Source organism: Anopheles gambiae, chromosome X, assembly GCF_943734735.2.
Source record: "Anopheles gambiae chromosome X, idAnoGambNW_F1_1, whole genome shotgun sequence".
Classification (NCBI taxonomy): domain Eukaryota; kingdom Metazoa; phylum Arthropoda; class Insecta; order Diptera; family Culicidae; genus Anopheles; species Anopheles gambiae.
In genome coordinates, this window is record NC_064600.1 from 12,761,478 (window position 1) to 12,789,036 (window position 27,559).

Sequence of the window (27,559 nt, forward strand, 5' to 3'; positions counted from 1 at the left end):
AGATTTTTTTTTTTGTGTTTTTCGAGTTAAGGCCTTAATCTCCTTCTTTGGCACAACAACCGCTGTCGGTTAAGGCCTGCCTGTACCCACTAGTGTAGCGAGATTGGCTTTCAGTGACTTATTGTTACCATAGCAGGATAGTCAGTCCTACCTATGGGAGTACGATCTATTCGGGACTTGAACCCATGACGGGCATGTTGTTATGTCGTACGAGTTGACGACTGTACCACCAGACCGGCAACCTAATAGACAACTTATAGATACTAAGGCCTTAATAGACGGAGGAAAATACTGTCATTTCTCTATTGGCCAAACTTAGACCTAGGCACAAAAATGCCTCTCTTTCACATTTATTATTTAATTTATTGATTTTCTTGGCTATATCCGAAAGAATCATTCGTTGTTTCCCATTTTTATTAGTTTTGTTCATCATCATCAGGAAATTCAATTCGCTCTATCGACATTCCGATTTTTCGACTGGCATCTATCTGTCAAAATTTGTTTGAAGAATATCCCAAGCGCCACAGATTAAGCTTAAACGACTGGAAAATTGAATATCCATAGAAAAAAAATGAAAGCTCCACAGCTTCATTGGTTTGATCAATAGATGGCGTATTAAAACTCATCATTATATTGCTATCCTTTTCTTGCAATGTGTTTCGACAAGTTTCATCTTATCATGACCTAAATAGCCTTCTAACTTTCTGAGCAAAAATCTATATGAATGGTCGTGTGGTCAGATACGTGGGTATCAACACCAACGACCATTACTCAAATCTCACTTGCTTCAGTGCTGGTGGTTTCCGTTGGAGTTTAGTATTTAAACAATCGTATCGTCGTTCTAGTTCTAGCGATGCATAACTTCAATGTGAAACCATACAACAGTACAGAGAAAATGAGAAAGCTCTCCTGCAAGCGATGAAGCTCAACTGGTTGGGGTATCCCACCAACAGAGAGCGCCACCAGCATTTTCGCTATTTTTAGAATGCATGAGTCGTTTGCCGTCTGCTAAACGAAGTCTTTCTATATTCCGTTTAGGTAGAGAACTTGAGTCGTTTAGAAGCCGTTTAGTGGTCGTTTAGTGGATTTGTGGCACTTGGGAACTGTACACTTGTAAATACCTTGAACTAGAATCTAGAATAAAAACCTCAGTAGAGCATTGGAAATCGACAGCAACGGTTGTGTTTACTGCGCTCGCATACGCTCAATAGTGGCGAACATTTAAAGCGGTAGTCAAGGTCGTAAACATTATTTTTGTGCAGCCTCCTGGTGGTTGTGCTGTTTGCGAACTTCAGTTTTGTTCATGAATAGTTGTTAAACCTAATTAAACCAGCTAGTTGTGATGACAATTATATTCTTATATTGATTAATCGAATGAATCCTAGTAATTTTTTTGTAATACCAGTGAATTTTATAAATTTTATATGAATTTGATATTTATTGTACGGACGTCACACGAAGCGTAAACTTTGGCGTAAACTGGATTTCAGCCATACAACCCTGAAATCTTTTGACAGGAAGTTTACGCTCTCCCATACAAATCAAGCGTAAACTTTTTGAGTTTACGCCTCGTGTGACGTCCGTATTGGACTATTATCCGTGGATATCGATTAACCGGCAACCGTTCGGTTCCGAGCTACCCGGATAATCGACGTTCTACTGTATTCATCCGTTGACACGAAGGTTAACGAATAGCTCGAATGCAACGATCCTTCAACGAAGCCTCGTAAACGCTTCGCAAACGAAAACAATGCTACGAAAACGGACCACGATATGGATGACGTTCATTGCACTAGCAGGTGTAGGATTGTGTTTAGCACCACGAAAACAGACTGCAAAAGGAGAAGGGAGGGAGAAGGGTTCGACCAATACCGACAGCACCGAGCACAATCCTCCAGCGGGTCTCGCCAGTGGACCAGTATCTCCCGACTCGAGCACAGTGCTCGTCCGGTTCCGTTGCTTTCTTCTTCCATCCGAATTTCCGCCGGGCCGGAGGTGGGACGCAAACCATGTGCGAACGCCCTTGACCATCTTCCCAGCCGTACGTTACACCCCGCGTTTCCCCTTTTGCTGACGAGTACACCGCCGCGAGTTCGGTCGGTGCTTTCTGATTGAATTGACATTCAAGTGACATTCTCGTGCCAGTGCGAACGTCGGCCGCCTCCGCCGTGCAAAGGAAAAGTTCGTCTCGCCAGTCGACACACACACACACACACACGCGCACGCAATCACGTACTGTCGGGAGCTCGAGACGGGTACGGGTGAAAATTTCCCCTCGCTCGCTCGAGTTCTTCTCCCATTACTCCCCCCCAACCCCCTTCCGTGCTTCGAAAAGAAAAAGGAAAAACACAGTGTTTCGAAAAGTGCTACTACTTGTTTTACCCAAACGAATCGATTTAAGTTGCCGAAATCAATCAACCTTCCTGTGGCCAGCCGCCGACCGTGTGCAAGAAAGAAATCAACCGAGGCTACAATCAAACCTAGCCAACCTTTTTTTTTTGGAGTCGACCAAGTGGTCGGGTGACGTGAATCATCCCACGAGTCAGTGAAACGAGAGGACAGCCTATCCGCCCGATTCGCTTACCAGCAGGCTCCTCCAGCGTTTCTCGTTTCCAGCGGCCAGGATGCGTAGCCGAAGCAATTCCGGGGTTCGCCTCGACTACTACCAGCGGATCGTGCATCGGCTGATCATGCGCCACCAGCAACCGGTGACAGGGCTGTTCCCGGCCAGCCCCCAAACGCAGCACGCCTGGGTAACGTTTTTGTTTCGCCACTAGCGTTGATTGATCGGAATCGACACCAATTGATTATGCTCCCGTCATCTCTCTCCGTCGCTCTCTCTCTCTTTCTCTATCCACAGATACGCGACAACGTGTACTGCATACTGGCCGTCTGGGGGCTGTCGATGGCGTACAAGAAGATCGCGGACCAGGACGAGGACCGGGCGAAGGCGTACGAGCTGGAGCAGTGCTGCGTGAAGCTGATGCGCGGCCTGCTGATGGCGATGATGAACCAGAAGGAAAAGGTGGAGCGCTTCAAGACGTCGCAGAACCCGCTCGACTCGCTGCACGCCAAGTACTCGAGCCGCAACGGCCAGATCGTGGTGGGCGACAGCGAGTGGGGCCACCTGCAGATCGACGCCATCTCGCTCTACCTGCTCATCCTCGCCCAGATGACCGCGTCCGGGCTGCAGATCGTGTTCTCGCTCGACGAGGTCGCGTTCATCCAGAACCTGGTGTTCTACATCGAGTCGGCGTACTGCATCCCGGACTACGGCATCTGGGAGCGTGGCGACAAGTCGAACCACGGCCAGCCGGAGCTGAACGCTAGCTCGATCGGCATGGCGAAGGCGGCCCTGGAGGCGATGAACGAGCTCGACCTGTTCGGGGCGCGCGGCGGCTCCGGCTCGGTCATACACGTGCTCGCGGACGAGGCGCATAAGTGCCAGGCGGTGCTGCAGTCGATGCTGCCGCGCGAATCTAACAGCAAGGAGCTGGACGCGGGCCTGCTGTCGGTGGTCGGCTTTCCCGCGTTCGCGTGCGACGACCCGCAGCTGATCGAGACGACGCAGGAGGCGATCATAACGCGGCTGCAGGGCCGTTACGGCTGTAAGCGGTTCCTGCGCGACGGCTACAAAACGCCGAAGGAGGACAACACGCGCCTGTACTACGAGCGGTGGGAGCTGCGCATGTTCGAGAAGATTGAGTGCGAGTGGCCGCTGTTCTTCTGCTACCTGATACTGAACAAAGCGTTCCAGAACGACAAGCAGGCGGTGGCGGAGTACTCGCAAAAGCTCGAGGACATACTGGTGAAGACGGAGGAGGGCATGAAGCTGATACCGGAGCTGTACGCGGTGCCGGAGAAGGCGGTGGCGGCCGAGTACCAGGCGCCCGGCAGCCAGCAGCGCGTCGTGGTCGGCCGCTGCCCGTTCCTGTGGGGCCAGTCGCTCTACATCCTCGGGAAGCTGCTGCAGGAGGTAAGCGTCACGTTAACGTCTTCCCGTGTTTTTTTTTGTTTTTCCTCTGCCCTGCCCTTTGCTGACTGTTTTGGCTTTTACTTTTCTTTTTCTCATTCGTGTCCGACAGGGTTTCCTTGCCGTCGGCGAGCTGGATCCGCTGAACCGCCGGCTCGGGGCCCAGAAAAAGCCGGACGTGGTCGTGCAGGTGGTAATACTGGCGGAGGACAACGACATACGGGACAAGCTGGCGGAGCACGGCATCCAGGTGCAGACGATCGCGGACGTGGCCCCGATCGAGGTGCAGCCCGCCCGCGTACTCAGCCACCTGTACACGTACCTCGGGCGCAACAAGAAGCTGGGCCTGTCCGGGCGCAAGTCGCGCGACGTCGGCATACTCAGCACCAGCAAGCTGTACTCGCTCAAGGATCGCATCTTTGCGTTTACGCCACAGGTATGAGGCGGCTAGGTGCTGGCCCAGGCTCTTTGGCCAGCCCTTTTTTGGTTAACTTTTCTTTTCCATAGGACTTTATAACAAAACAAGACGCAACGCGGGTGTCACGCACCTGCTCACTCATTAGGGGTGAGCAGTGCTGCAAAATGTCATGAGCATCACGAGATGTTCACTAACGAAAATAATGAACATATCCGTGGTAGCTTGATCAATGAACACTGTGACCAGTGTTGCCAAACGCCACTGTTTAATCGTTTAATCGTTTTAATCATGTTATGACTGACCAAGCTTTAGTTGCTAAAATGTCACCAAGAATGTGATGGTCGCAACAACATTTTGAGCTTCACCTCTGATCATTACAGTAGAGCTCGTGACATTGACATAGATTTTGTTTCATCAGGAATGTGTCATGACTATGTCATTTTGCACAGAATAAAAAAGTCATGACATTGTGACTGACCAAGCGATGATCGTAAAAATGGTACGAAGCAAGTATTCCAATCGTTCCAAGTCAAACCAATCGTTTTGAGTATCACCTATGGGCACCACAATTGAGTACGTGACGCTGACATGGATTTTTTTTTCAGTCAGATTTGTTTTTATGACATTGCTAATGACATTTTGCAGCAACCGGGATGAAACTCCACCTACAGTGAAGTTGTGGGATACGTCTGGGAGGTTAGCCCACCACATACACACACAACAATAACAACACAAATACACACACACACACATATACCCAAACATCGTGTGAAGTAAGGCCATTAGAACTGACATGCAATTTATCGGCTGAGTGCCTGCTGATGGTCAGCCGAGCCCTGATCCGATTTGTGGTGTAGGGTCTCTGTACATACACACAAAAACAGCACAGCAGCTCCCTCAGTGCTTCCCAGTTACGGCTTTGTTTTTTTTTTGTATGTAGCCGACCTTACACAACTTTATCCATCTGTTTCGTTTTAAGCTGCTGCACCCACGGTGTGTGCGAGGGTTTTTTTTGGCAATATATATATATGCTCTTCGTCTGCTTCTACTTCTTCTTCTTCGTTTCTTTTTCCTTTCTACCATCCTACCGCACCAGTTCTCCGACGTGAACCGATTCTATATCGCGTCCGACAACGAGCTCATGATCGATCTGCTAAAGGGCGAGATCAACTTTCTGAAGTCAGCGTGGCAGAATCTACTCGGCCGCCCGCTGCTGACGCTGGTGCTGAAAACCGTACATCTAGGTCGGTCCAACGCTTTACTCTACCCGTCTTGCCTCCCTCACTCTCTCTCTCTCTCTGTCTCTCTCCTTCTCTTCCCCACACAAACTTTCTTTCACAAACACACCCACTATCTCTGTTTTACCATTATTATCCAGCGTGTGTCCGGTAGTGTGTTCGATCCTTTTTTCCCATCTACACCCATTGCGTGCGCGGCCCACGCATCCTGTACATAGTAGTTTGCCACCCCCTCCCACCCCTTTAGTAGTAGATTTTTAGTTGTTGTGTGTTCCGTTTTTTGTTTCTCCTTTCTCTTGTAGTGTTGGCTATCGTAGTAAGTGGTGTTGCTGTTTTTTTTCCTTTTCTTAATTTATTTGATTTTATTTTGGTTTTCTTCTTCAGTAAAAGCATTGCATTGAGTGTTTGTATTTGTTGACTAAAAGAAACCCCCCAAGCCCCCTTTTTTTGATACCAAAGCTCCCGTTCTTATATGCCCGTTATACAAATGCGTGAAGTTTTTGTTTTTTTTTTGTTCTAAATATTATGATTTTGTTTTTTTTTGTGTATTTATGTTTTGATTATTAACGATTTTGTTCACCTTTTACGTAGTTTTACCCTTTACCGAGCGATTGTACAGTGATTGTGCGATGCACAGCGCATAATGATGTGTTCTGCATCTGGCAGAGGGAATAATTGCACACCAAGGTGTAGGGTGTATGTGTTAGCTCAACCCCTTTTGCTTTTGCACAAAACACACAATCACCCGCTGGAGAAGGAGCGCAACAGCACAAGCGTTTGGGCTGTTTGTATCGCCTCCCTGTCTTGCGTCGTTTTAATTGGCCTTTACAACAACAACAACAACAAATCGTCGAAATTTTTCACAACACACTAACAGACACAGAAGCAAACAAAGTATATACTCCCTCCATAATACACTTCTAAAAAAAGAAAAAAAAAAGAAAGGAAACCCAACAACAGAGCGCGTGGAATTTTGAGCTCCAAACTACTTTTTTTTCGCTACGGGAAAGCTGCTGATTCTCATACATTCATCTGCAAGGATTGTAGCCCGCCACGGAGTTGCAATTTTGTGTGTTTTTTTTTGTTGCATTCTTCACAAAATATGTCACCTTTTCAATAATTGGCAAATCTTTTTCATTTGTTTCTCTTTTTTCTCCATCTCTTCTCTTTTCGCGCTACAATCCCCCCCCCCCTTCCCATGTCGTGTCGTCAAACATTTTTGAACAACACATTCAAAAAAAAAAACAAATAATAACAAAAATGCAATGCACACGAACCACGGATGACGGGAATGATGGCGGTCACGGTTGGTGGTGGTGGTGGTGATGATCATGATGGCCCCCTCCAACATCGCACCTGCCCTGCTGCACTGCTGCAAAACTACGCCCACACATACACACATATGCAATCTCTACACCCTGCCCTTCACCTACACCCACCCGCCACTCATCCTGGTGCCCGACATCTCTGCCATCAACTCACTGTCTCGCCCCCCCCAAACCCACCCTATCGATTGCCATCTATCCCGCCATTGGCTTGGCTTGGCTTGGCTGGGCTGGGCTGGGTGTGTGTGTGTGTGTGTTTGCTGGGATGTGCTGGGTCACAACACACCAGATATTCGATCACGACGAGTACTATACATCGCGCGATCCCGCCCTGCTGGCGAGCAATTTCACCGACATACTAGCGTTCCTTAGCTATAGCTGGCGCCATCTGCTCGGTCGACCTACGATCACACTGATGGCCACCCATTGGCTCTTAGGTAATTATGTTACACTCCACCCTCCCCTCGAAAACCCCTCAAAATAATGGTTAGCTTGCTAAAGCACAAAGGTAATGCCACAAAAAAAACCTAAAGACAAAAAGCAAAGAGGACAGAAAATCAAGCACTCACAAACAAAGCTAGTGATGGGAAAAATGAATTGGTTCCGGGATCGGCTCCGGAATTGGAATTGGCTTCGGAATCAGCTCCGGAAACAGAATCAGCTTCGGAATCAGAATCGGTTCCGGAATCGGAATCGGTTCGGGAATCGTAAACGGAGCCGGAATTGAAATCTCCATAAGAATAGGCGTTTGGATTCAATGATGCTACGTATTGATAGCCGCAAAGAATTCAAGAATTAAATTCAAGAACTAATTATCATTCTGGAGCTAATTCCAATTCTGGAGTCAGTTCTGATTCCGTTTCCAGAGCATATTGTTATTCCCTAGTCGATTCCAAATCCGGAGCCGATTCCGATTTGGAATTCGGAGTCAACTCCGAAATCAGCTCCGAAATCAGCTTCGGATTCAATTCCGGAATCTGCTCCGGAATAGGTACCGTAATCTGCTCCGGAATAGGTACCGTAATCAGAATCGGCTCGGGAATTGATTCCGAAGACGGAATCCGATTCGGATAGGTCCGATTCCGCGCTCCCATCACTAAAACAAACCATTCAGGTCATGCATCGGGAACATTTGTCATACTCCCAATACTCCACACATTTCATCGATGCCTTTTCATGCTTCATGTCCTCGGCTCTCGGTATGCACACTCGGTACATCTGCTTGTCTACCTAGTTTAGTTCTGGCGGTGCTCATTTTTCCGACGCTTTTTTTATTTTTTATTTTTTTAATCATCCACCACATACCTCTCCGCACACATCGGATTGGCTTACACTCGCAGAACGAACTAAAAACAAGGTGCAGCAACGTGATTAGAGGTCGATCGACGTTACAATCATTAAAGAAAACCCCCCCCCCCATGCGGCTTTGCATTATGTGTACACATGTCTGTGTCCCATGCTATTCGTCTGCGTCTACGTTTACGCGCGTCTGTTGTCCTGTCCTGTTGCGGATTGGGAAGGGCATCCGTTGTGACACCGTCCCTACCATATAGCTAGTAATCGGAGCAATCGCTTAATGAGCTTGTTTGGCGTTGGATTGTTTAGTGAAACAATTGGCAGTAACTTAAGCAAATGCGCACACAAACACACATACTTTCACGTAGTGCAGGTATGTCAAACTGGTGGTCCACGGGTCGATTCTGGATACGGCCCGCAAGAATATTTGGAGAATTGCTTAAAGAATTGCAAACCAAAACATCTGTTATTACAATTTGTCTGAGTGTATTAAGTTTTCCAGCGAAGAACAATCATTTTGTTGGTATGTTTTTCCACACTAACATTTATGTACCCATAACATCAAACACACTTGTTCTACACGCACGTACAGAGCAACCGAGACTCCCAAGAAACATTAAATCGCATGCGTAATAGATTTTGATTAAATCCCGGATTATAGCAACATTTTGGGTAGACTCGCGGCTTGTCTGCGGTCGGTCCCACCGATTTTTGACGATCTCAACGCCTCCAACTGCCGGCCAGAGGCTTCAGTCGGCTTTGGATTGCTCCGAACGGCTCTGCACGACACCGACCTTGGAATGTTACATCTTTGATGCCGATTGGAGCCGCTTCTGATTTTATCGTAGTCATACCTTCATAACAATCAGTTAATATCCAATGTGTATGACTCATTGAAAGCGTTTGTAGCCAAGTTGAAATTATTTTAATCTCACATTCTACAAGACTAATTTACCTCCCTAAAAATCAAAACTAAGATTAAAGGATTACATTTACGATAAAAGGATTTAGATAAAAGGATTAAAAGAATCGAGATGTCGAAGGCCTGCAATACTAAGCTTCTTAATAGGTTAGCTCACACAGTCCATATGTTAGTTCGCCAATCTTTTTGTATTCCCACATCCCAAATCTTCGTAATTGAGCAAAATAATACCTAAAATATGGGTTCTTGTATTAGGAAATGCATAATATACCACCAGAATACTTGGGCCGCTCGTCACCTGTTGGAAAGATTGCAAGCAAATATTTGTGTTGTCCATCCAGCGATGGATAGCTTGGATTGTTCGAAAAAGATTCGCTGAAGGCTGCTAGACTTCCAGCTACCTGAGCGAAAAAGTGTGTGTGCGCTTTCGGGAGATTCGTTGTGTCCTGCCTGTACGTTCGGTAGTGGTGCCGTTGGCGAAAACTTCTATTCAAGTACGTTCGGAATTAATGTTAAATGTGTTATGGAACCATCTCGAACCAACTCGCCGTGGTGCTTGTTGAAAGATAAGTTGTAGAGTACCGGTACGGTTTTGTGTGATAGTAACTGTCCCAATTTCGGGAGTGATCTTATGACGCATGCCTCTGTAAGAAGATACCAGCGTTGTAGTGCATCGGTAGGCTAACCAAGTGTCTGCAAGAAGATTTTGGCTTTTGTCTGTCTAACGCCCGGCCTTATAGTGACAAATCTAACGTGCAGCTTGCCATCATCATTCCTTTTAATGTTTGTTTTATATGATGTGCAGTAAAACATTTGGAGAAAAAAAAACATCACAACATCTTGATCGCGTGTGGCTTTTGTGTATGTAGTGTATGTGTTGCTTTATTATTTTCCCATTCCATGGTTAGCTAATAGTGTGTTAGGGAGAGCAAAAGTTCTAACATGGAAACGTCTCCAGACTGTGCTACGCTTAACCATAAGGCTTCTCTTCGTACCTTCCTAGTCCCAGTAATCTAAACAACAACCTTTCTTTCGCACAATGATAACATCCAATGCTACTCGCTATCTATCTCTGCATGTTTGCCCCCTCTTCACATTCCCTGCGAGAGAGCGCGTGTATGCTTAACTACTCCTTCAAATCGGCATGATCCACATTAAACTGCGTCAGCTACTAATTCCGCTGTCTTTTTGGGCATCCTTGCATTTTGTTGCTGCTCTCCACTTCCTTCTACAAATGCGCCCACGTGCCGGCCCTCCAGATAACAACAAGGTACCGCTGGCAATGATCCAAACGATGAAGAAGCTCAAGTCGGGCTACATCAGCGGCACGCGCGTCATCCTTGGCAATTTGGGCGACTTTATCAACACGTCCGCCATCACGGATCTGAGCTTTCTCGGCAGCCAGGAGGACGGCTACCCGGACAGTAAGTGTTCGCGCAACGTTCCCCCCCAAAAATCCTCTTCTAAAGTTGGCATTAAATAAATTTCTCCTTTTTTTTTGCAGAATTGAATCCCGCCGTGCAGGCGTACCTGGACGAGCATCTGCTGCGCTCGTTCAGCCACCGGGCGTCGACCACCTCGATCCGGTCGTCCGGCCTGCGGCCGAAAAATCTGCGCCGCCGCATGTCGGTCAAGGGTGCGATCAAGAAGACGCGCTCGATCAACGTCGACTGTACGTAGCTCGCGCCTGCGGCTCTTGCCGTATCAGACTAACCCCAATGCCTAAACTCTTTTCCTCACCCTGCGTTTTGCAGCGGAAACACTCGGCATGGAGGGTAATGTGACCGAGCGACGCCTGTCCCACGTTACACCCCAGTGGCTCGAGCCGAACCAGACAACTGTCGGTGCTGCTGGCGCTGCTGGTGCTGGTACTGGTGCTGCGACCACCGGGCCATCCGGCGGTTCGCCAACATCGCGCGATCCTTCCCCGAACACGCAGGCCCAGCAGCAGCAGCAGCAGCAGCAACCGCGGTACGGTACGGAGCGTGTGTCGCTCGATGACGACGGCAAAAAACTGCACATCCAAACGTCGGCAACTGCGGCCAGTAAGTAACGCGCGGCCCCACAACCCACAACGCTCAATGGCTAATATCTTGCTTTTGTGTCGCAGTGCCAAAGATACACATTCAGCCGCTGCCGCGCCACCGGCCCACCACGGAGACCAACTTCGAGAACACCGAGGTGGAGGAGCTGATTGCCATGCTGCGCGAGACGGAGAATCTCGAGGAGCAGGGCGACATACTGCAGCATCTGGTCGATACGCAGGGGCTCGACTTCAACACCGGTATGTTGCTGTGCGCGATGCACGCGGGGGTGTGGCTCACGGGAGAAGTTACCAGCTGCGGGTTGAAACTGATTCATCTGACCGATGTGAAACGCAAAGAGCTTTAGAGGAAATGTTTAAAACATCATGCTCTGTTGCTAAATGTATAACTCTACGTTATTACATTTGCAATCAGATAAATCAGTTTCGCCTGGTTTTTATTATTGTTTTCGTGCGTTATTTGTGCTTGCTCCGTACACCGATTGGCAATTAGCTTTATGTGTGCTGTACATTAATCACTGTCTCAAAACCGATTGCCAGAAAAGGTTATCGTTGGTTAGAATATTTTTATGTTTGATCTTTTTTTTTCTAAATTTCTTTTCTATGTTTCAAGCCAGAATTAAATGTTAACAAGCCAGTTTCACTAGTTCAAGATTCACTCTAGCTATAAAAACGTTGATTTTTTCACGCTTCGCTTTGGGTTTGAAAAGCGCATGATTGTTTGTAGCAGATTGTGTGCTTAATGTTTTTTTGATGCCGTGTTTTTTTGTGTTCCTCTCTTCAGCAAATACCTCTCGTAACGAGTAAAATCTCGCATAACGAGCAATATCATTTGTGTATTTGATACGTTTTTTGCTGACAATGTGTATTCAAGTTCACAATTGTTAAAATTGAGCTTTTCTTTAATTTTAATTATCGCTCATGCCCTGAATGATGAAAGAGTTATTGTTTGAATGTTGTGCAACAATCTCTTTGGCCGTCTCAAAATTAATTATCGCTCAGGGTAATGCAAATTTCGAAACTAAGAATCGTTTAATATAAAATCATTGCCAGGGAGAGAAGTTCCATATAATTGAGCAAAAATGTGTGTTATATTTTATTTTACTTTATTTTATGTTAGGATACAAATAGCTACCACCGGTGGCTAAATGTAGGAAAAATTAAAACACAAAATTAACATTAACCAACAAATAGCTAAAATCTAACCGGACATCCGACTGCGTGGTAATGAATTAAGCCTCGAAAATCTGTATAGGCCGGCATTTCCGCGTAGGACGTTACGCCAAATAGAAGAAGATCTCAATGCTGGAGTGCGGCAATGAATGCATTTTGCTACGTGTTGCGTCATTTTTTTAATTTAATTTTTATAGAGACTTTGAGCCTTCTATATGCATCTTCAACGAACGCATTTGAATAATTAATATAATTATAATTTATTGGATAGTTGGTGTATCGGACAAATAGACTCTACGGTAGAGCAATTGTTTGTTATGGACTGAAGTTATTAGATGCTATTTGCTTCTGTTCCGAACTATTAATTCAATCAGTATAGTGCAATTCAATCCACACTGATTCTAACAAGCCGATTAACCTTGTAGGCTTTTTGACTTTGCATAATAATTGCCTATGCGTTTAAGCAAAACATTTCTGATCTGCTTCTTTACTGTTGTTCTTCTTCTTTGGCATAACAACTGATGAGTTACTTCTTTACGGAATGAATAGAAATTCACGGCGTCGAAGTAAGCGAGTGGGCGCGTTTAGTGGAATTCTATGGAATTCTAAAATGGGGCGTACTGCTAGCTTAGTAAAGAGAGCTTCAAGGAATGAAGCACATCATTTGCAATAGCACAGATCATTCCTAACACTTTACTGGCACGGTTAATGGTGAACGCAATATGATAATTGATTGGCAGTTTTACATCAAGGAGAACCCCAACATCACGAATAACATAAACACGATTAAATACTAGTTTGACGTATAATTATAGGACAAAAAGTTAGGGGACCGAGAGAAAGATATAGACGCACCTTTTTTCAATACACAGGGAAAGTTACTTCCCTAAGTTAACATTATTTTCAAATCATCTGCAAACTAATATTTGATCAACGCATTGGTATGTACAGGGTTTTCTAGGAGTTCTCATAGTTGTGGGACACTTTATTGACTTTTTCTTTTGTTAAATGAACTTAATATAATGGGAATTGGACTCTACAGCACCCTTGTTGCACAAATCCAATAGGAAATTCCAAGGAGCTTGTCCAAAAAGCGTGCCATAGAGTCCATTTTCATCATGTGGAGTTCACTTTCCATAAGAAAGAGTCAAAGAAGTGTCCCACAACTATGAGATCCCCTGGAAACCCCATATAATTGGTATATCAATTGCTGCCACTTGAAGAAGTTTCTTGTGTCTACAAGTGTGTCGTAGATTTGATGCGAATGAATTTTTCGAACTCTTACTTCACGATGTAGAATATTTACCACAAACAAACTTTCAATTGTAATGAAACTGATTTATTTTGGGAGAAAAGATTAGCAGGAAATGTCTCACAACTGAAACAAACAAACACAGAGACAAACCGATTAAAGATCGTTGAACATTATTATTTTTCAGTAATTCAAGTGGGAAAATCGGGAAAATGTTAAAGAAAATAATTTGGGGAAATGCGATTTCTAATATGGGACAATAGTGGATGGGACTGGAGGGTGGAGACTTCGGAAATCTTCTATCTTCTATAAGTCAACCCAAATCCTGGCATACGTTGATCATATAAGCATCATTGGTCTGCGGCTCTCCTATGTAGCAGAAGTCTACCTTCGTAAGTACCAAACTTACGTAGGCGTGAGGTACAGATTAGTGTTGGGTTTCATGACTCTTTCGATGAGATTCATTCATATGAATCTTCAGTAATGAGTGATTCGAATCTCGAATCGACTCTTCAAAAATTAATGAATCTCTAAAGATTAATGAATCTCCAAGGAATTATGAATCTCGAAAGTTATATGAATCTTCAAAGATTCATGAATCTAAAAGATTAATAAATCCATTAAAATTCATATATCTCCAGGGATTAATGAATCTTTAGATATGTATGATTTGCAAAATAGTTTATTTGCGCGATCGCGACCAAACAACATCCCCAACATATTAAACCCGTCGCGGATTTAAGTCGCGCATGGACCGTCTCGCCGTAGCAACACAAACTATCCGGCTGCGAGGACTTGCCAAGAAGTAGGTAGGTTGTTGCTTCAAAAAGAAGAATGATGAGAAGCTCAAGCTCTATGCATTTTTTTTAGATGTATGAATCTCATGGGATTCATCAATCCCTAGAGATACGAATCTTTTAATATTCATGAATCTTTCGAGATTCATGAGTCTTTTGAGATTCATCAATCTTTAGTGATTCAAGAATATTTGGAGATTCATGCATCTTTTAGATTCATGAATCTTTGCAACCGGGATTCAGATTTCTTTGAATCATTTCAAAGATTCATTCAGATTCATGAATCTGAATCAGATTTACCCAACACTAGTGTAGATAGGTGAACGTACTTTTAAAGTTGTCCCAGAATTCACCTATGTTGGATCAAGGGTCAGTTCCGACAATAGCATGGATGAGTTGTAAGCAAAGACGTTCATTCTACAGTCTGAAATTACAGTTCACCTCAAAGAACCTGTCGCGAAGGACGAAGCTGAGACTGTACTGTACCTATATAGTACCGGTGCGCTCCCATACGCCTCTGAGTTATGGGCACTGTCCAAATCTGACGAAACCTTTCTGGCCGCGCTCGAGAGCATGATGCTCTTAGTCTACTACGATTGTTAATCGAGCAGCTGTCGTTTATATTGACGACTTCTATTCGCGATGCCACCAATAGACTATAGAAAATAATGACATAACTGCCATATAAACGGTCGGATAAAAATTAATCCCTAACGAGTTCAGGATTATGTATTTGACATCCGTTAAAAAGATATTCATAAAAATGCGAACAGTGTACAACATATGTTCGGACTTTTAAGGGAACATCTAGATCCTCCGCTTAGGGTCCCGAGATGGATAAATCCGCCACTGGGTTCCACTGTATTGGAACACGAATGAAGACATAATTTGCGTCAAAATAATGTTTTGTCATGCATTTCGGTGCAATAATAACTATCACAAAATGTTTCAAATCTCAACATTTTATTTTTCCTTGCAAAAAGCTGCCTGTGAAATGGTTTAGGTGAAAAAAAAAATCAACTTTTCAGTGAATCTTAAGCTAGTGCTAAGGGTTTGTTGATACTTAATTCTGACTTGCAAAAACTCTGTAATAGCGACATCATGCGGTAAACGTTTTAACTATAGCATTCAATTGGCTGTTTGTTTGTAGCATAATTATTTTTTTTTATTTGACCCATCATTGGAATTGTTTAATTACAAATAACATAACACATTTTGCACTCTAATCAATGGAATTTCCCTAATATTTTTCCTTTTTGAAGATAGTACTTAATACTAATTTGAATATACGGGACAGATAAATTCAACTAAAGAATTAAAAGTGCAATAACAAGTACTGAAATGCACGTGGCTTCGATCAAGCAAACTGTTTAACGTGACGGTAAACGCATTTTGTGCTACTTAAAGTAAAGTTAACATAGCAACCAAGCATGAACACAACTGCTACCAGGACAATAACACGGGCTGGCACACTTTATGTATCTTCTTAGATAAATATGTGTTTGCTTTTTCTCGTTGTCGTCGTCGTGCGATGTTTCTGCTGCTCAACTAATTTATATTTCTTTCCCTACTTGTTTGACGTTGACGTTTCGTTCTGCTGCCTCATCTTACCTTCCCACCATCCTGCCCTTGCTGCACTTGTTCCATGTCCTGTGTGTACGCGTGTGTGTGTGTATGTATGTATGTGTGTGTCTGTGTGCTTGTGCCGTCGTCCCGCGTCTGGTGCCGGCGGCTATGGTGATAATGCTGCTTTGCCTTGCTGCCTGCCTCGTCCTGCATTTGTCCGCACATCGCACCGGTTTCTGCTTCTGCAAACTGCGCGCCCAACCACCCACCCACTGCTGCCGTTGACTCTATCGGTGGCGCCGGGTTGGGTCGGGGTTAACTCTGCTTGCCGCGCGCACAACGCCGCCTACTGCTGCACGATCGTTCCGCTACCGTAATGCTGTTGGTTGGGGGGACACACGGGCCTGGCTGGATAGAGTTAACTGCGGGCGTTAATGAAGATTCCCCTTCCCAAGGCATGCTGGAGGAGGGCAGGGTAGTGACGGTGCGCGGTCTGCTGAAGGGCCTGTACGAGAAGGCGTGCCAGCAGAAGATGTGGGGCCTGGTGCGCCACACCGCCGGCATGCTCGGCAAGCGGGTCGAGGACCTAGCGAAGGCCGTTACCGATCTGCTCGTGCGCCAGAAGCAGGTAAGCGAAAGGGGGTTGCCGTTCAGCCTGTAATATCTTCACTAATCGCTGCCACTCCCCCGCAACTGCACAGGTGACGGTCGGCATGCCGCCGAACAGCGAGCACACGATAACGGCCCCACTGCCCGAGATGGAGCTGCGCGCGGTCATCCACGAGGCGTACGGGGACGACGAGAGTACCGCGATGCTGTCCCAGGAGCTGCTCGTCTATCTCGCGATGTTCATCCGCACCGAGCCGCAGCTGTTCCACGAGATGCTGCGGCTGCGCGTCGGCCTGATCATCCAGGTGATGGCGAAGGAGCTGTCCCGCACGCTCAACTGCGACGGCGAGCAGGCATCGGAGCATCTGCTCAACCTGTCGCCGTTCGAGATGAAGAACCTGCTGCACCACATCCTGAGCGGCAAGGAGTTCGCGATCAACAGCGTCGCCCGCGGCAACATCTCGATCGTGAGCTGCAAGTCGAGCCGGGTGAGCAAGAAGAGCCAGATCGGCATCGGCGAGCCGGAGGCGGCCGAGGGCTCGCTGATCGACGACCGGCAGGGGCAGTGGCTGCGGCGCCGCCGCCTCGACGGTGCCCTCAACCGGGTGCCGCGCGACTTCTACCCGCGCGTCTGGACGGTGCTGGAGCGCTGCTCCGGGCTGGCGATCGAGGGCCGCATCCTGCCGCAGAGCCTCACGCAGGAGATGACACCGAACGAGCTGAAGTTTGCGCTCGAGGTGGAGACGGCCCTGAACACGATCCCGCAGCCCGAGTACCGGCAGCTGGTGGTGGAGGCGCTGATGGTGCTGACGCTCGTCACCGAGCACAACATACTCGCGTCGATCGGCACGATCATCTACGTCGAGCATCTGGTGCACCGGGCGAACCAGCTGTTCCTGGAGGATCAGCGCAAAAGCCACGGCGACGCGATGCTGTGCTGCGCGAAGAACAAGGACGTGCGGGAGACGACCACCGCCGGGCTGCTGCTGTGCGGCGGGGCCGCCTACATCTGCCAGCACCTGTACGACAGTGCGCCGAGCGGCAGCTACGGCACGATGACGTACATGGCCCGGGCGGTCGCCTCCGTGCTGGAGCTGCCGAAGCACGGCGACATGGACTGCACCATCTCGTAAGATGGGGGTAGGCGGGCGATGCGTGGCGGCTGTTTTGTTTTCTTTTTTTATATTTCCGTTCAGCTGTGTGTGTGTGTGTGTTTACTTAATCGAAGCGAGAAGAGGAAGGGAAAAAAGGAAGATGCTTAATTGAACCCGGGGGACCTCTTCCTGTGTGCTCCGCTCTACCCAGCACACACACACACACGCACGCACGCAATCGCGTTGTTATCATCGCGTCCCGATTAGTCGTAGTTGTTGTTGTTTATGCTCTTCGAGTGGAGGGGGGGCAAAAGGGGATGATATAGATAGGAAGCAGGCTGTTGTTACATACACCCGCTCGGTAGGAATACTCTCTCTCTCTCTAAGGGCACGGGAAGGAGGATGGCTCTGCGCTGGACAGTAAAGTTTGTTATAGGAAGCGATCTGATTTTTTGTTTATTTTACAAATTCTCCCCCGCCCCACCCAACACGAGGACGACAATTTATAGATTAGAAGCGTATACACTAAGCAATAGCTGTATCTCTCCCTCGCTGCTCTCTCTCTCCCGCGTGTTCTCTCGCTCTCTTTCGCTTTCTGTTGTACATGTCTTTGCTGGGGTTTTCCAAGTCACTTTCGAATATGAAAACACTGGTTTTCACCATGTGCAAGATGTTATACGCCGCACTGATATTTCATTTCCACCATAATCATTTTTAATTTCTTCAGCATGATATTCAACACGCCTATAGCTCGATTGAGGTTTGACAGTTCTTTGTGATGTGTTTGAAAATCATGTGTTAAATCTGAAATTTCATCATGAAGCAAATACACCATTGGACAGCTGTTGAAAAACATCTTGGTGAATAATTATGTGCAAATTAGAAAATGACTTGCATCAGTTTACATTAATTAAAAATAAAACACTCACTAAAACCAAAATACAGGGTTTTTGCTGCATCAATTTCCAATGTCAACAACAGCTGTTTTCATTGCTTGCGAGATGTTTTTCGGCAGATGGCAAATGTTGCATTTGCATCACAAAACTTTTTTCAGTGCTTTCGCATGATTTTCAAAACACAATCACAAGCTGGGCTGAGTTTGACAGCTCGTTGTGGTGGGTTGCAAATCATTTGGAAGAATTGGATGTTTATGGTGATGCAAATGCAACGCGTAACAGCTGTTGAAAAACAGCTTGCAAGCGATGAATAAATGCTGTGCACATAAGCGAATGGCTTGGAAAACCCGGTGGAAATTGACTTCAAACGCGTGTGTTGTTTCATTACTCATTTCTACCAATTGAATTTAAGGTGGTTTGAAAGGAGCAATGAAATACAATACAATTTTGAAAACATTGTAAACATCTTGATGAGATACGGCTTCAAACCGCTGTTTAAAAAAACGATGGCAATAGACCCATGAAGTGTTGAAATTCATGCTGAAGAAATTAAAAATTATTTTGATAGAAATGATAGAGCAGAGCGATGTGGAATAACATTTTGCACGTGTTGAAAAACAATGTTAAAATTTAAAAGTGACATGGAAAATGCTGCATCAGTCGCGCGAAAATCCAGTCCTATTTGGGCACAGACACCGCTCCCTGAAAAGCTCCTTCCTGTGTAGGATACCAACCACCTCCCACCATTGTTTCAGTCTCTATCTCTCTCTCTGTTCTATAAAAATAATAAAAATGACATCCCGGATTAAACGGGCTAAACTCTAGGGCAGAGGGCAGGGGAGCGAGGTTAAAGAGATAGCATTCGAGATACGAGCAAACCAAATAAAAAAAAGGTAAACCCCCCCTCAATGAAATGATGTATGTTGCAAAAAGTTAAAATAGAAGAAAAAACAAAGCACTATATTGTTCAAGTTATTCGCACGTGGTTTCGTTTTATTTCTGATTTTTTAGTTCATTTGTGCGTAGTGGTATTCGTTCACTTTGGAGTTCGATTGCGAAGTTCTCTTCCTGTTTTGTTCAAACCACTTCAACCCTCTCCCCCTCTGTGAGGTTTTGGTGAATTCATTCCTTTTTGTTTCCCTTACGCAAGAGAAAGTTTGAGGGAGAGGGAGAGTGAGAAAAAAGTAAAACAAAAATAATATGATAAGCATAAAAGTTGTCTGTGTTCTCGCACATGTGGTGTATGTGTGAGCGGGTTTGTTTGCGAGGCTTCCAGGGGGTGGAAAAGTGGATGAAGGGGGGGGGGACACATTTCTCGCCGCACATTTCGGACCAGTGCTGCAAAATGTCACGAGCATCACGAGATGTTTACCAACGAAAACAATGTTCATTGCTGATACTCAACGAAAGTGCGTCATGACATAGTCATGTCAGTGACATTTTGCAGAATTGATCACAGCAACAACAAAAAAGTCATGACATTGTGACTGACCAGGCGTTGGCCGCAAAGCCGTCACGAAACATGCATTGGTCACACCAATCGTTTTGAGTATCAGCTCTGCTGATCAATATTGAATACATGATGCTGATGGATTTTTTTGTTTATGACATCGACAGTGACATTTTGCAGCACTGTTTCGGACCATCACACAACAAACCCGTAGTAGTTGATGCCGCCCCGCTGCTCGCGTTACGGATTTTGCTCCTTCTTTTCGCTCGTGTCCATATCCTCTGTCCCTCCCTCCGTTTCCTCCACCTCCTTCGCTTCCTGCTCCATTTTCTCCTCCTCCTGCTGCTGCTGCTGCTCCTCGCCGTCGTTACGCTCCTCCTGCTCGCAGCACCCGTCCGTCAGGCAGGCCTTGAGCTGGTCCAGCAGGTCGACCGACGGTGCGACCGTCCGCACGTACCGGTACAGCTCGGCCAGATCGGCGCTCAACGCTGCCCGTACCTGGTCCCGGTCGTGGCACGGCTCTAGCGTGCTCAGATGCTGCAGCACGATCCGGATCGCATTCTGGCACGCCTCGTCGATGCCGCGACCGCGCTTGACCTGGGCCGGCAGCAGCACCTGCAGCAGACAGGCGATGAAGTTGCTGGCGCAATGGCGTATCAGGCCGCCGTGCCTCGAGCCCTTGAGGATGTGCGTCAGTCCCAGGTCGGCCATCGCTGGAATGTACGTACCGACCCGCTTGTCCCGGGCGAGCGCTAGCACCTCCGGCAGTATGCAGCGGGGAAATACCTGGCCAAAAACAAAGGGATAAGAAACAGCTTTAGCGCGGGAATTTGCTGTGCGTTGGTTTAACTATTGGCCTAATTTGCTAACAGTGTCAGCATTAGCTTTTTGTCGTCCATTTTGAACAGGCAATGTTGGCTCCAAGGCATCCATTTTTGACAATGCGCATCAATTTTTGACTCTAACGGACCTTTTTTTCTCTCTGAGTCAACAATTGTAGACTCTTGCCGTGTAAAAATTAGGTAATTTGATATTTTGTGAAAAAAAGGAATTTTAAAGCCATTATACCTTAAAGCTACAAATTATTAAAGCTACAAAAAATGGCAAAAGGTTAACTTAAATTCATTAATTTTTAATAATTAATTATAATTTCAATACAAATGGTTACATTTCAAATTCTAACAACGAAATTATTAACTACTTAACTTAATTTCAATAATTTTGGAAAACTCAGTTTCAGATTAATATCTTAATAGTTAAATTTTGGAAATAAAGCAATTGACTTACAGACAAAAATAGATGCATAAGAGTTTGCCTATTATTAAGTGTGACACGGTGTCAAACATTGGTGATTTAGAGCCAAAATGTAGTGCCAACGATTGTACTCTATTCTTTCAATCGCGTTATCTCAACGTCGAACTTAAAATTGTCAAGGAACTAAAGGGTTTACTTTGTCGTTTAAGTAGCTTTGTTTAGCAAAAAACAGTTTTGGTGGTTTCCATAGAAGTGCATCTAGTATTATAACTTTACGCATGTAATTAAATTCTAGCCAGTTGCTCTCGACTTAAAAACCCTGGAGAACGATATTTTGCCTACCTCAAAGAAAATGGTTTCAGTTTTAAACAATAACAACACAAATTTGTATAGTGGTATAAGTTAAATTAATTACACAAAATAAATATATAAAAAAGCTGAGCAACATTTTCAAAATAAAGAGTCATATTCAGTGGAAACCCGCATAACCACAATATACCACAAAATTCTGCACAATTATTCAACATTCACATTCAACTTCGCCTGGCAACAATTTTACTATTAAACGACTCTCAGTGTCGAACTCATTTGCCTGAGCGATAATCAAAATTAAAGAGAAATACTCAATGTTAATCTATGAGAAACACGTTTCGTTTTTGTTTGTTCATCTACTAGCAGCTACGTAAGGGCTGTTCCTACTGAACAATAAATAAATAAATAAGTAAACAAATAATTAAATAAATAAATAATAACTATGTAAGTAATAAAATTCCCGGCGTTCCAATCTTGTTGGCGTGTTGTAAAATCGTCCCCGAGATTTGATCTCAAAATTTCACCCCTATTGCATTTTCAACCGCTCATTTCTACCAGTGTTATTGTTAACAGTTGACTCTATTGTTTTTTTTTATTATAATGTTTAAAATAAAATTCGCAGTAAGCGACTCGTTCAAATAATTTCTCTTTTATGATATTCACCGTTTACCATGACACGACATACGAAGAACCACATTCATGTGTAGGTTTACCGTCAGTACGTTTGACATGATTGCAATTAAATGTAAAATTAATTTCTTTAGAAATTTTCTAAATTCTTCATCGTGCATGTACCAAATATTTAGAGCTGTTGGAAGAACATTTGATATTTACTTTCGGTCAGAACTAGTATTAGAATACGAAAGGAAGTGAGACGAAAGAAAAGTCGAAAATGACCAAACTACACGGATAGTAACTTTTCGATTACACCTGAGACATTACACACAATTACATCCAAAGATAGTCTGGTGCATGGGTATCCACAAAGATAAAAAGGAAGGAATGTTATCAAAGAGTTGAGGAAACCATCATTGATCTCGCTGGTCCTTAGATGATTGATGATCAAAAACTGAAGCTCGGATAGCACTAAAAGAATTCGAAGGATTTGGTCTGAATCAAATTGGTAAAATGGACAAGGTTGGTTTTGAATTTAGTAGAAAAAAAGTAAAAAAATATTTAAAAAAAAGGCCTAGTTCACTCGAAATACAGAGTAAACATTAAAGTCCAATGAAGTAAAACCAGAAAGATGCCGAGTTTTGCACGGTTGGTTTTGAAAAGAGTTGATTCCTATCCTACGACCTTTTTTAAACTGTTTTAACTCTGTTCAGATTTAATATTTATGCCTGTACGTTTCAAACACCCGTTTATGACAAGTAGTTGGATACTGGTGGTGTATGGCTCTCCTACAACAAAATTGTTGTTGTTGGAATAGTTTATAGAGGCTTTGGCTCCAACGGAGTTCTTTCGCCTCTAGTCCTACAACAAAACATTTCATAATCGCTTGCGCTCTTTTCATACACAAGTTTAAAAAATTCGGAGTCGCGGATGGTCGCAGCTAATTTCAACGACAAAACGTAGGAAAAAAGTTTATCTTTCGTATGATATACGACCCACGACTGAGGTCGAGTCGAATCATTCAAAAAATCACTCTTTAAAATGAAAAAAAATTGAAAGTGATATTTAGTGTTCAATCATTTATGAACTTTAAAAACCTTTTTTTTTTGCAAAATATTCAGATGTAACATAAAATTATGACAAAAAACCTTTCCGACGGCACATTGATTATCAAAACCTGACCATCATTTACTAAAATATGATGGTTTCTATTTGGTCGAAAAATAGCTCAAATTTCGAACAAAAAAAAGCACGAAGCTTGTACTTTGATGGCCTATATCTCAGTAAGTTTAAGCAGAAAATGTGAAATATTTTGGATTTAACTGAGTTAAAATATCTATTTTAAGATATGATGTATGATGATGTTATCCTGCGATAAAGTAGGTTTATCGATTTTTATACAGGCGTTTGACCAATGTACACTGGAATGCTCTAGATTTTCACGACTAGACTTTTAAGCACACAAAAAAATACAACTTTCAAGAAGCAATTGAGCCAAATATTTATCGAATCGGCACGAAACCGAGTTTGAGAATAGAGTATAGGCCTCTGTTTAGCGACTTGAACAGTTGAATTGCTCAGCGGAAACATGATACAAATAGCTATTGGGACCAATCTCTTCAAACAGTAACTTTGTATCAGTGGGTGTGAGAAGTACTTGTTTTAAAATTAAATAAAACATTATAAATCAGACTCTTACCATCAGAAGGTGACTCAGGATGTCTTTCTCGTCCGAGAACGGGTTGAGCGAAGTGCGATACATAAAGGCCTCGTACGCAATCTGCTTCGGTTGCTCCTTCTTTTTCTCCACCGGCTGCGGTATGTCGTCGAACTCGCCGTCGAGCAGATCGTCCACCTCCGGCGGCGGTGGCTCCAAATACAGAAACTGGTGGATGTAGTAGAGCGTGCTGGCGTCCACCTCATGCTCCATGCGCGCGAGAAACTCCTTCTTGTCTGAAGAAAAGGACATGGTGGATGTGTTACAAGCAGTGTGTGCGGGAGATGCGAAATGCGTCCTGCGGTCCCTTACCTGCGTCGCGGAACTGCTTCTGCATCTGCCGGAGCGTGGCGACCAGCTGCTCGAGCGCGGCCGCCACCATGGTGGCACGATCCGGCCCGACCTCCCGCACCTTCTCGCTGAGGACCATGTGGTAACGTCTCATGTACAGGATGTCCGCCAGCAGCCGGGCGACCGTGCGCATCAGCGACCGCTTCGGCTCGCCCGACTCGTACGCGGCATCGTCGCCGTCGTTCGGCTCGTCGGTCGCCCAGCACCGGGGACAGATTGTACCGTACAGGCGTATCAGCTCGTACAGTGCCGGCCGGTTGTTCTTCTGGAACGATTCCGCCAAACCCTTCGCCAGGAACTGGCGCATGAACTCGACCGGCGTGAACAGGCCGCACGCAAACAGCCGGCTAGCAAAGACGCTGAACGCCGGCTGGCGGCACAGCTCGAACTCGTCCGTCAGCAGGGCGGCCAGGTGCGGGCGCATGTACCGCTTGGCGATTGTTTTGTGCTGCGCAATGATCGCGACCACCGCCTCCGCCAGCCGCTCCTGCGAGGTGCCCGTCCCGCCCGCGTACAGCGCCCGTACCAGCTGGTCGAAGAACTTGCCCGGCGACTGGAACAGCAGCTGCTGCACGTTCGGCACGGTCTGCTGCTGCTCCGCCAGCCGGTTCACCAGCTGCACGATGGACGGCACCAGGTCGGGCCGCTCGTACCGGCTAAAGTCCGGCCCGAACGTGTCGAGCGTGTAGCAGAGCAGCCGCTCGAACTCGGACGCGGGCAGCCCGTCCACCGCACGCAGGATGAGCTCCCGCAGCTTGACCCGCTCGTCCGTCAGCTCGTCCCGCTCCTCCTCCTCATCCTCCTCGTCCTCCAGCTCGTCCCCAACCGGTTCGCGCACATCGTACTCGATCATCGTGCGCACGTGCGCCCCGTTGAGCAGGCGGCAGTGCTGCTCGATCGTGTCGAGACACTCGGCGACGTCGAGGACGCGCCCACCGCGCGACAGGAACTCGCCCAAATAAACCAGCCGGTCCTCGTCCGTGCCGGCAGCGTCGATGCGCGCCATCAGCGCACCCAGCGTCAGGTCGGTCGCCTTTTCCGCGAGCGTTTTCGGCCGCAGCGCGAACTGCGTCAGGTGGCGCAGGATGCTATGGCGGAAGTGTTTGTGCGACTTGAGGTCCTCGCACAGCCGGTACGCCGACTCGCCGATCACCTGCTGCAGCGTGACCGTCTCGTCCCCCTCGCCGAACAGGTCGATCTCGGCCCAGTAGCAGAACCGCTCGAGCGTCACGTGCATGATGCAGAACTCGAGCGAGTTCAGCAGACAGTGGTTGATCTTGAGCAGGGTCGCGTCCGACGCGGGCGAGTACTCGGCCGGGGACGGCTTGTGCACGTGCCGGTCGTCCATCAGCTGGTACACCGACATCGCCGGATCGACCGGGATGGCCGGCCGGCGGTAGTACCGCTCCATGCAGGCCATTGTCATGCTGAACATGTGCTTCACCACGAAGCCGAAGTAGCGGTGCTTGCGCAGCTTCGACCACCGCCCGAACTTGGTCACGTCCGGCTGGTTGAAGAAGCGCAGCATCTCCACCACGTAGTCGTACAGCTTGCCGAGCGTGCGCTGCTGGTCGACGTGCCGGGCCCGGTTAACCTCGCGCAGGTCGACGTCCGTGCGGCAGATTGCGAAGTAGATCGAGACCACCATCGACTCGACCCGCTCGAGCACCTCGTACGGGCGGCCGTAGTCGAGGCTCGCGGTTGCCTGGTCGATAAACTGCATCGAGAACCAGGTCGGCGCGTACCGCAGCATCTCGTAGAAGAACCGGTCGAGATCGAGGCCCCAGATGCAGTTCATCAGCAGGCACTTGGTCAGCTGGGGCAGGCTGTTGAGCAGATGGTTGACGCGCGCGTCCTGCTCGAGATCGTACCGGAAGCTGACGTCCGTGTTGAGCAGCAGGTACATCGTGATCCGGCGCAGCTCCGGCTCGTACTGCGCGTTCACCTTGTTCTCCTCGTTGAGATAGTTCTGGACGCGCAGATACTTGAGCAGCCGGGCGACCACCTCGATGATGTACGGCTCATTTCCTGCGTTGAAAGGGTGAGAGGGGGGTGGGGGGTGGGGGAAACGGGGAAGCGAAGGTAGCAACGGTCAAATTTAAGCGTGTCAGCGAGCGGGCGTAGGGAAATGGCATTGCTTACCGCTGTGAAAGACGATCCGGTCGAACGAGCGGACGAACTGGTTGGTGTTGTTCAGGATAAGCTGCAGCCGGTTGAAATCTTCGCAAAACTCCATGTCCGTCTCGGTACTGTTGATCTCATTTAGCAATGCGAGCAGGTCTCCCATGCCGTTCCTTCCCTTCTTCCCGCGGCCGAGCGTTTCGGACCGGCTTGTCGACGGTGCTCGCTCTTAACTCGCTCGCACCAGAAATCCGCTTGTTTTCGTTCCGTCGAGAACACACACACACACACTCTTCTATCTCGAAACGCCAAGCAGTTGCGCGCTTTTTTTTTGCTTTCGCGTTGCTCAAGGCCGAGCGTTGTCTTCTCTGTAAGCCGACTGTGTCTGGAAATTTTCCACCATCAATTGTCAAAAAAGAAAGGGAGGGGTTGATGGGGAGGAAGGAGGAGAGGGAACATTAGGACATAAGCATGAGCATGAAAATGAAGGTGTTAAGTTTGCTCTTTTTTAGGCAAAAACTGTTCCCAAACGGAACTCCACACACACACACACATACAAACATATATACATTCACAGCATTGTGAGGCGTTTCCGAGGAAATGTGTAGAAGCGCGCAAATGTCGCCTCCACATACAAATGGCACACAGATGTGATGCCGACCGTGCGTCCATGTATGAGTGTGTGCGTGTATGCGGATATGCAGCCCGGTGGCGTGGGCCGGCCAGGAACCGGGGAATTAAATACATTTCGTAGAACCGTCTGCGACATACGCTCATGCTAAAACGACAAACCTTTCTCCCGTACACCACACACCATGCCTGAATATTCACAGGAATCTGGGAACGGCGTGTGACGCCATGGAACGCTATTTAACCCCACGCAACTTACGGGGAAGTGTTTGATGGTCGTTCGCCTCTTCGGGGTTGATTGGGGCTACGCTGCTGGACGGGGGGTTCACGTCCTGACACGGGGCCCGCCAAAGGTTGGCCGTGGACACAGCAGGGGCAGCACACACTTTCGCCAGTACCACACGCACAGTCTATCGATGCCGGTTCTTTTGTCACGGTTTCCGAGAAACTGTTGTTTGTGAACCGATTGAGCGCGCGGTACGTCAGAAACGGCGCACGGATGAGCG

General features: G+C 46.6%; 2 protein-coding genes across 5 annotated transcripts; one reads left to right on the plus strand and one right to left on the minus strand.

Moving 5' to 3' along the window:
- The first annotated feature begins 1,754 nt into the window (after positions 1-1,754).
- Positions 1,755-19,578, plus strand: LOC4576002 (probable phosphorylase b kinase regulatory subunit alpha). 4 transcript variants are annotated; one of them, XM_061663224.1, is made up of 10 exons: positions 1,755-2,753; positions 2,861-3,976; positions 4,086-4,409; positions 5,488-5,635; positions 10,432-10,596; positions 10,677-10,844; positions 10,927-11,217; positions 11,283-11,456; positions 16,421-16,632; positions 16,706-19,578. In XM_061663224.1, the coding sequence occupies exons 1-10, from the start codon at positions 2,625-2,627 to the stop codon at positions 17,744-17,746; spliced, it is 3,768 nt and encodes a 1,255-aa protein (XP_061519208.1). In that variant the 5' UTR covers positions 1,755-2,624; the 3' UTR covers positions 17,747-19,578. The 4 variants fall into 4 exon arrangements, with proteins under 4 accessions (XP_061519208.1, XP_559348.5, XP_061519209.1 ...); XM_559348.5 differs by having other exon boundaries at positions 16,460-16,632; XM_061663225.1 differs by lacking the exon at positions 5,488-5,635 and adding an exon at positions 7,244-7,391.
- LOC1272299 (uncharacterized) lies at positions 19,567-27,559 on the minus strand. The gene is made up of 5 exons (XM_061663227.1): positions 27,313-27,559; positions 26,445-26,808; positions 24,264-26,330; positions 23,934-24,187; positions 19,567-20,839 (listed from the first exon to the last, which is right to left on the minus strand). Exons 2-5 carry the CDS (start codon positions 26,587-26,589, stop codon positions 20,294-20,296), a joined length of 3,012 nt encoding a protein of 1,003 aa, XP_061519211.1. The 5' UTR covers positions 26,590-26,808; positions 27,313-27,559; the 3' UTR covers positions 19,567-20,293.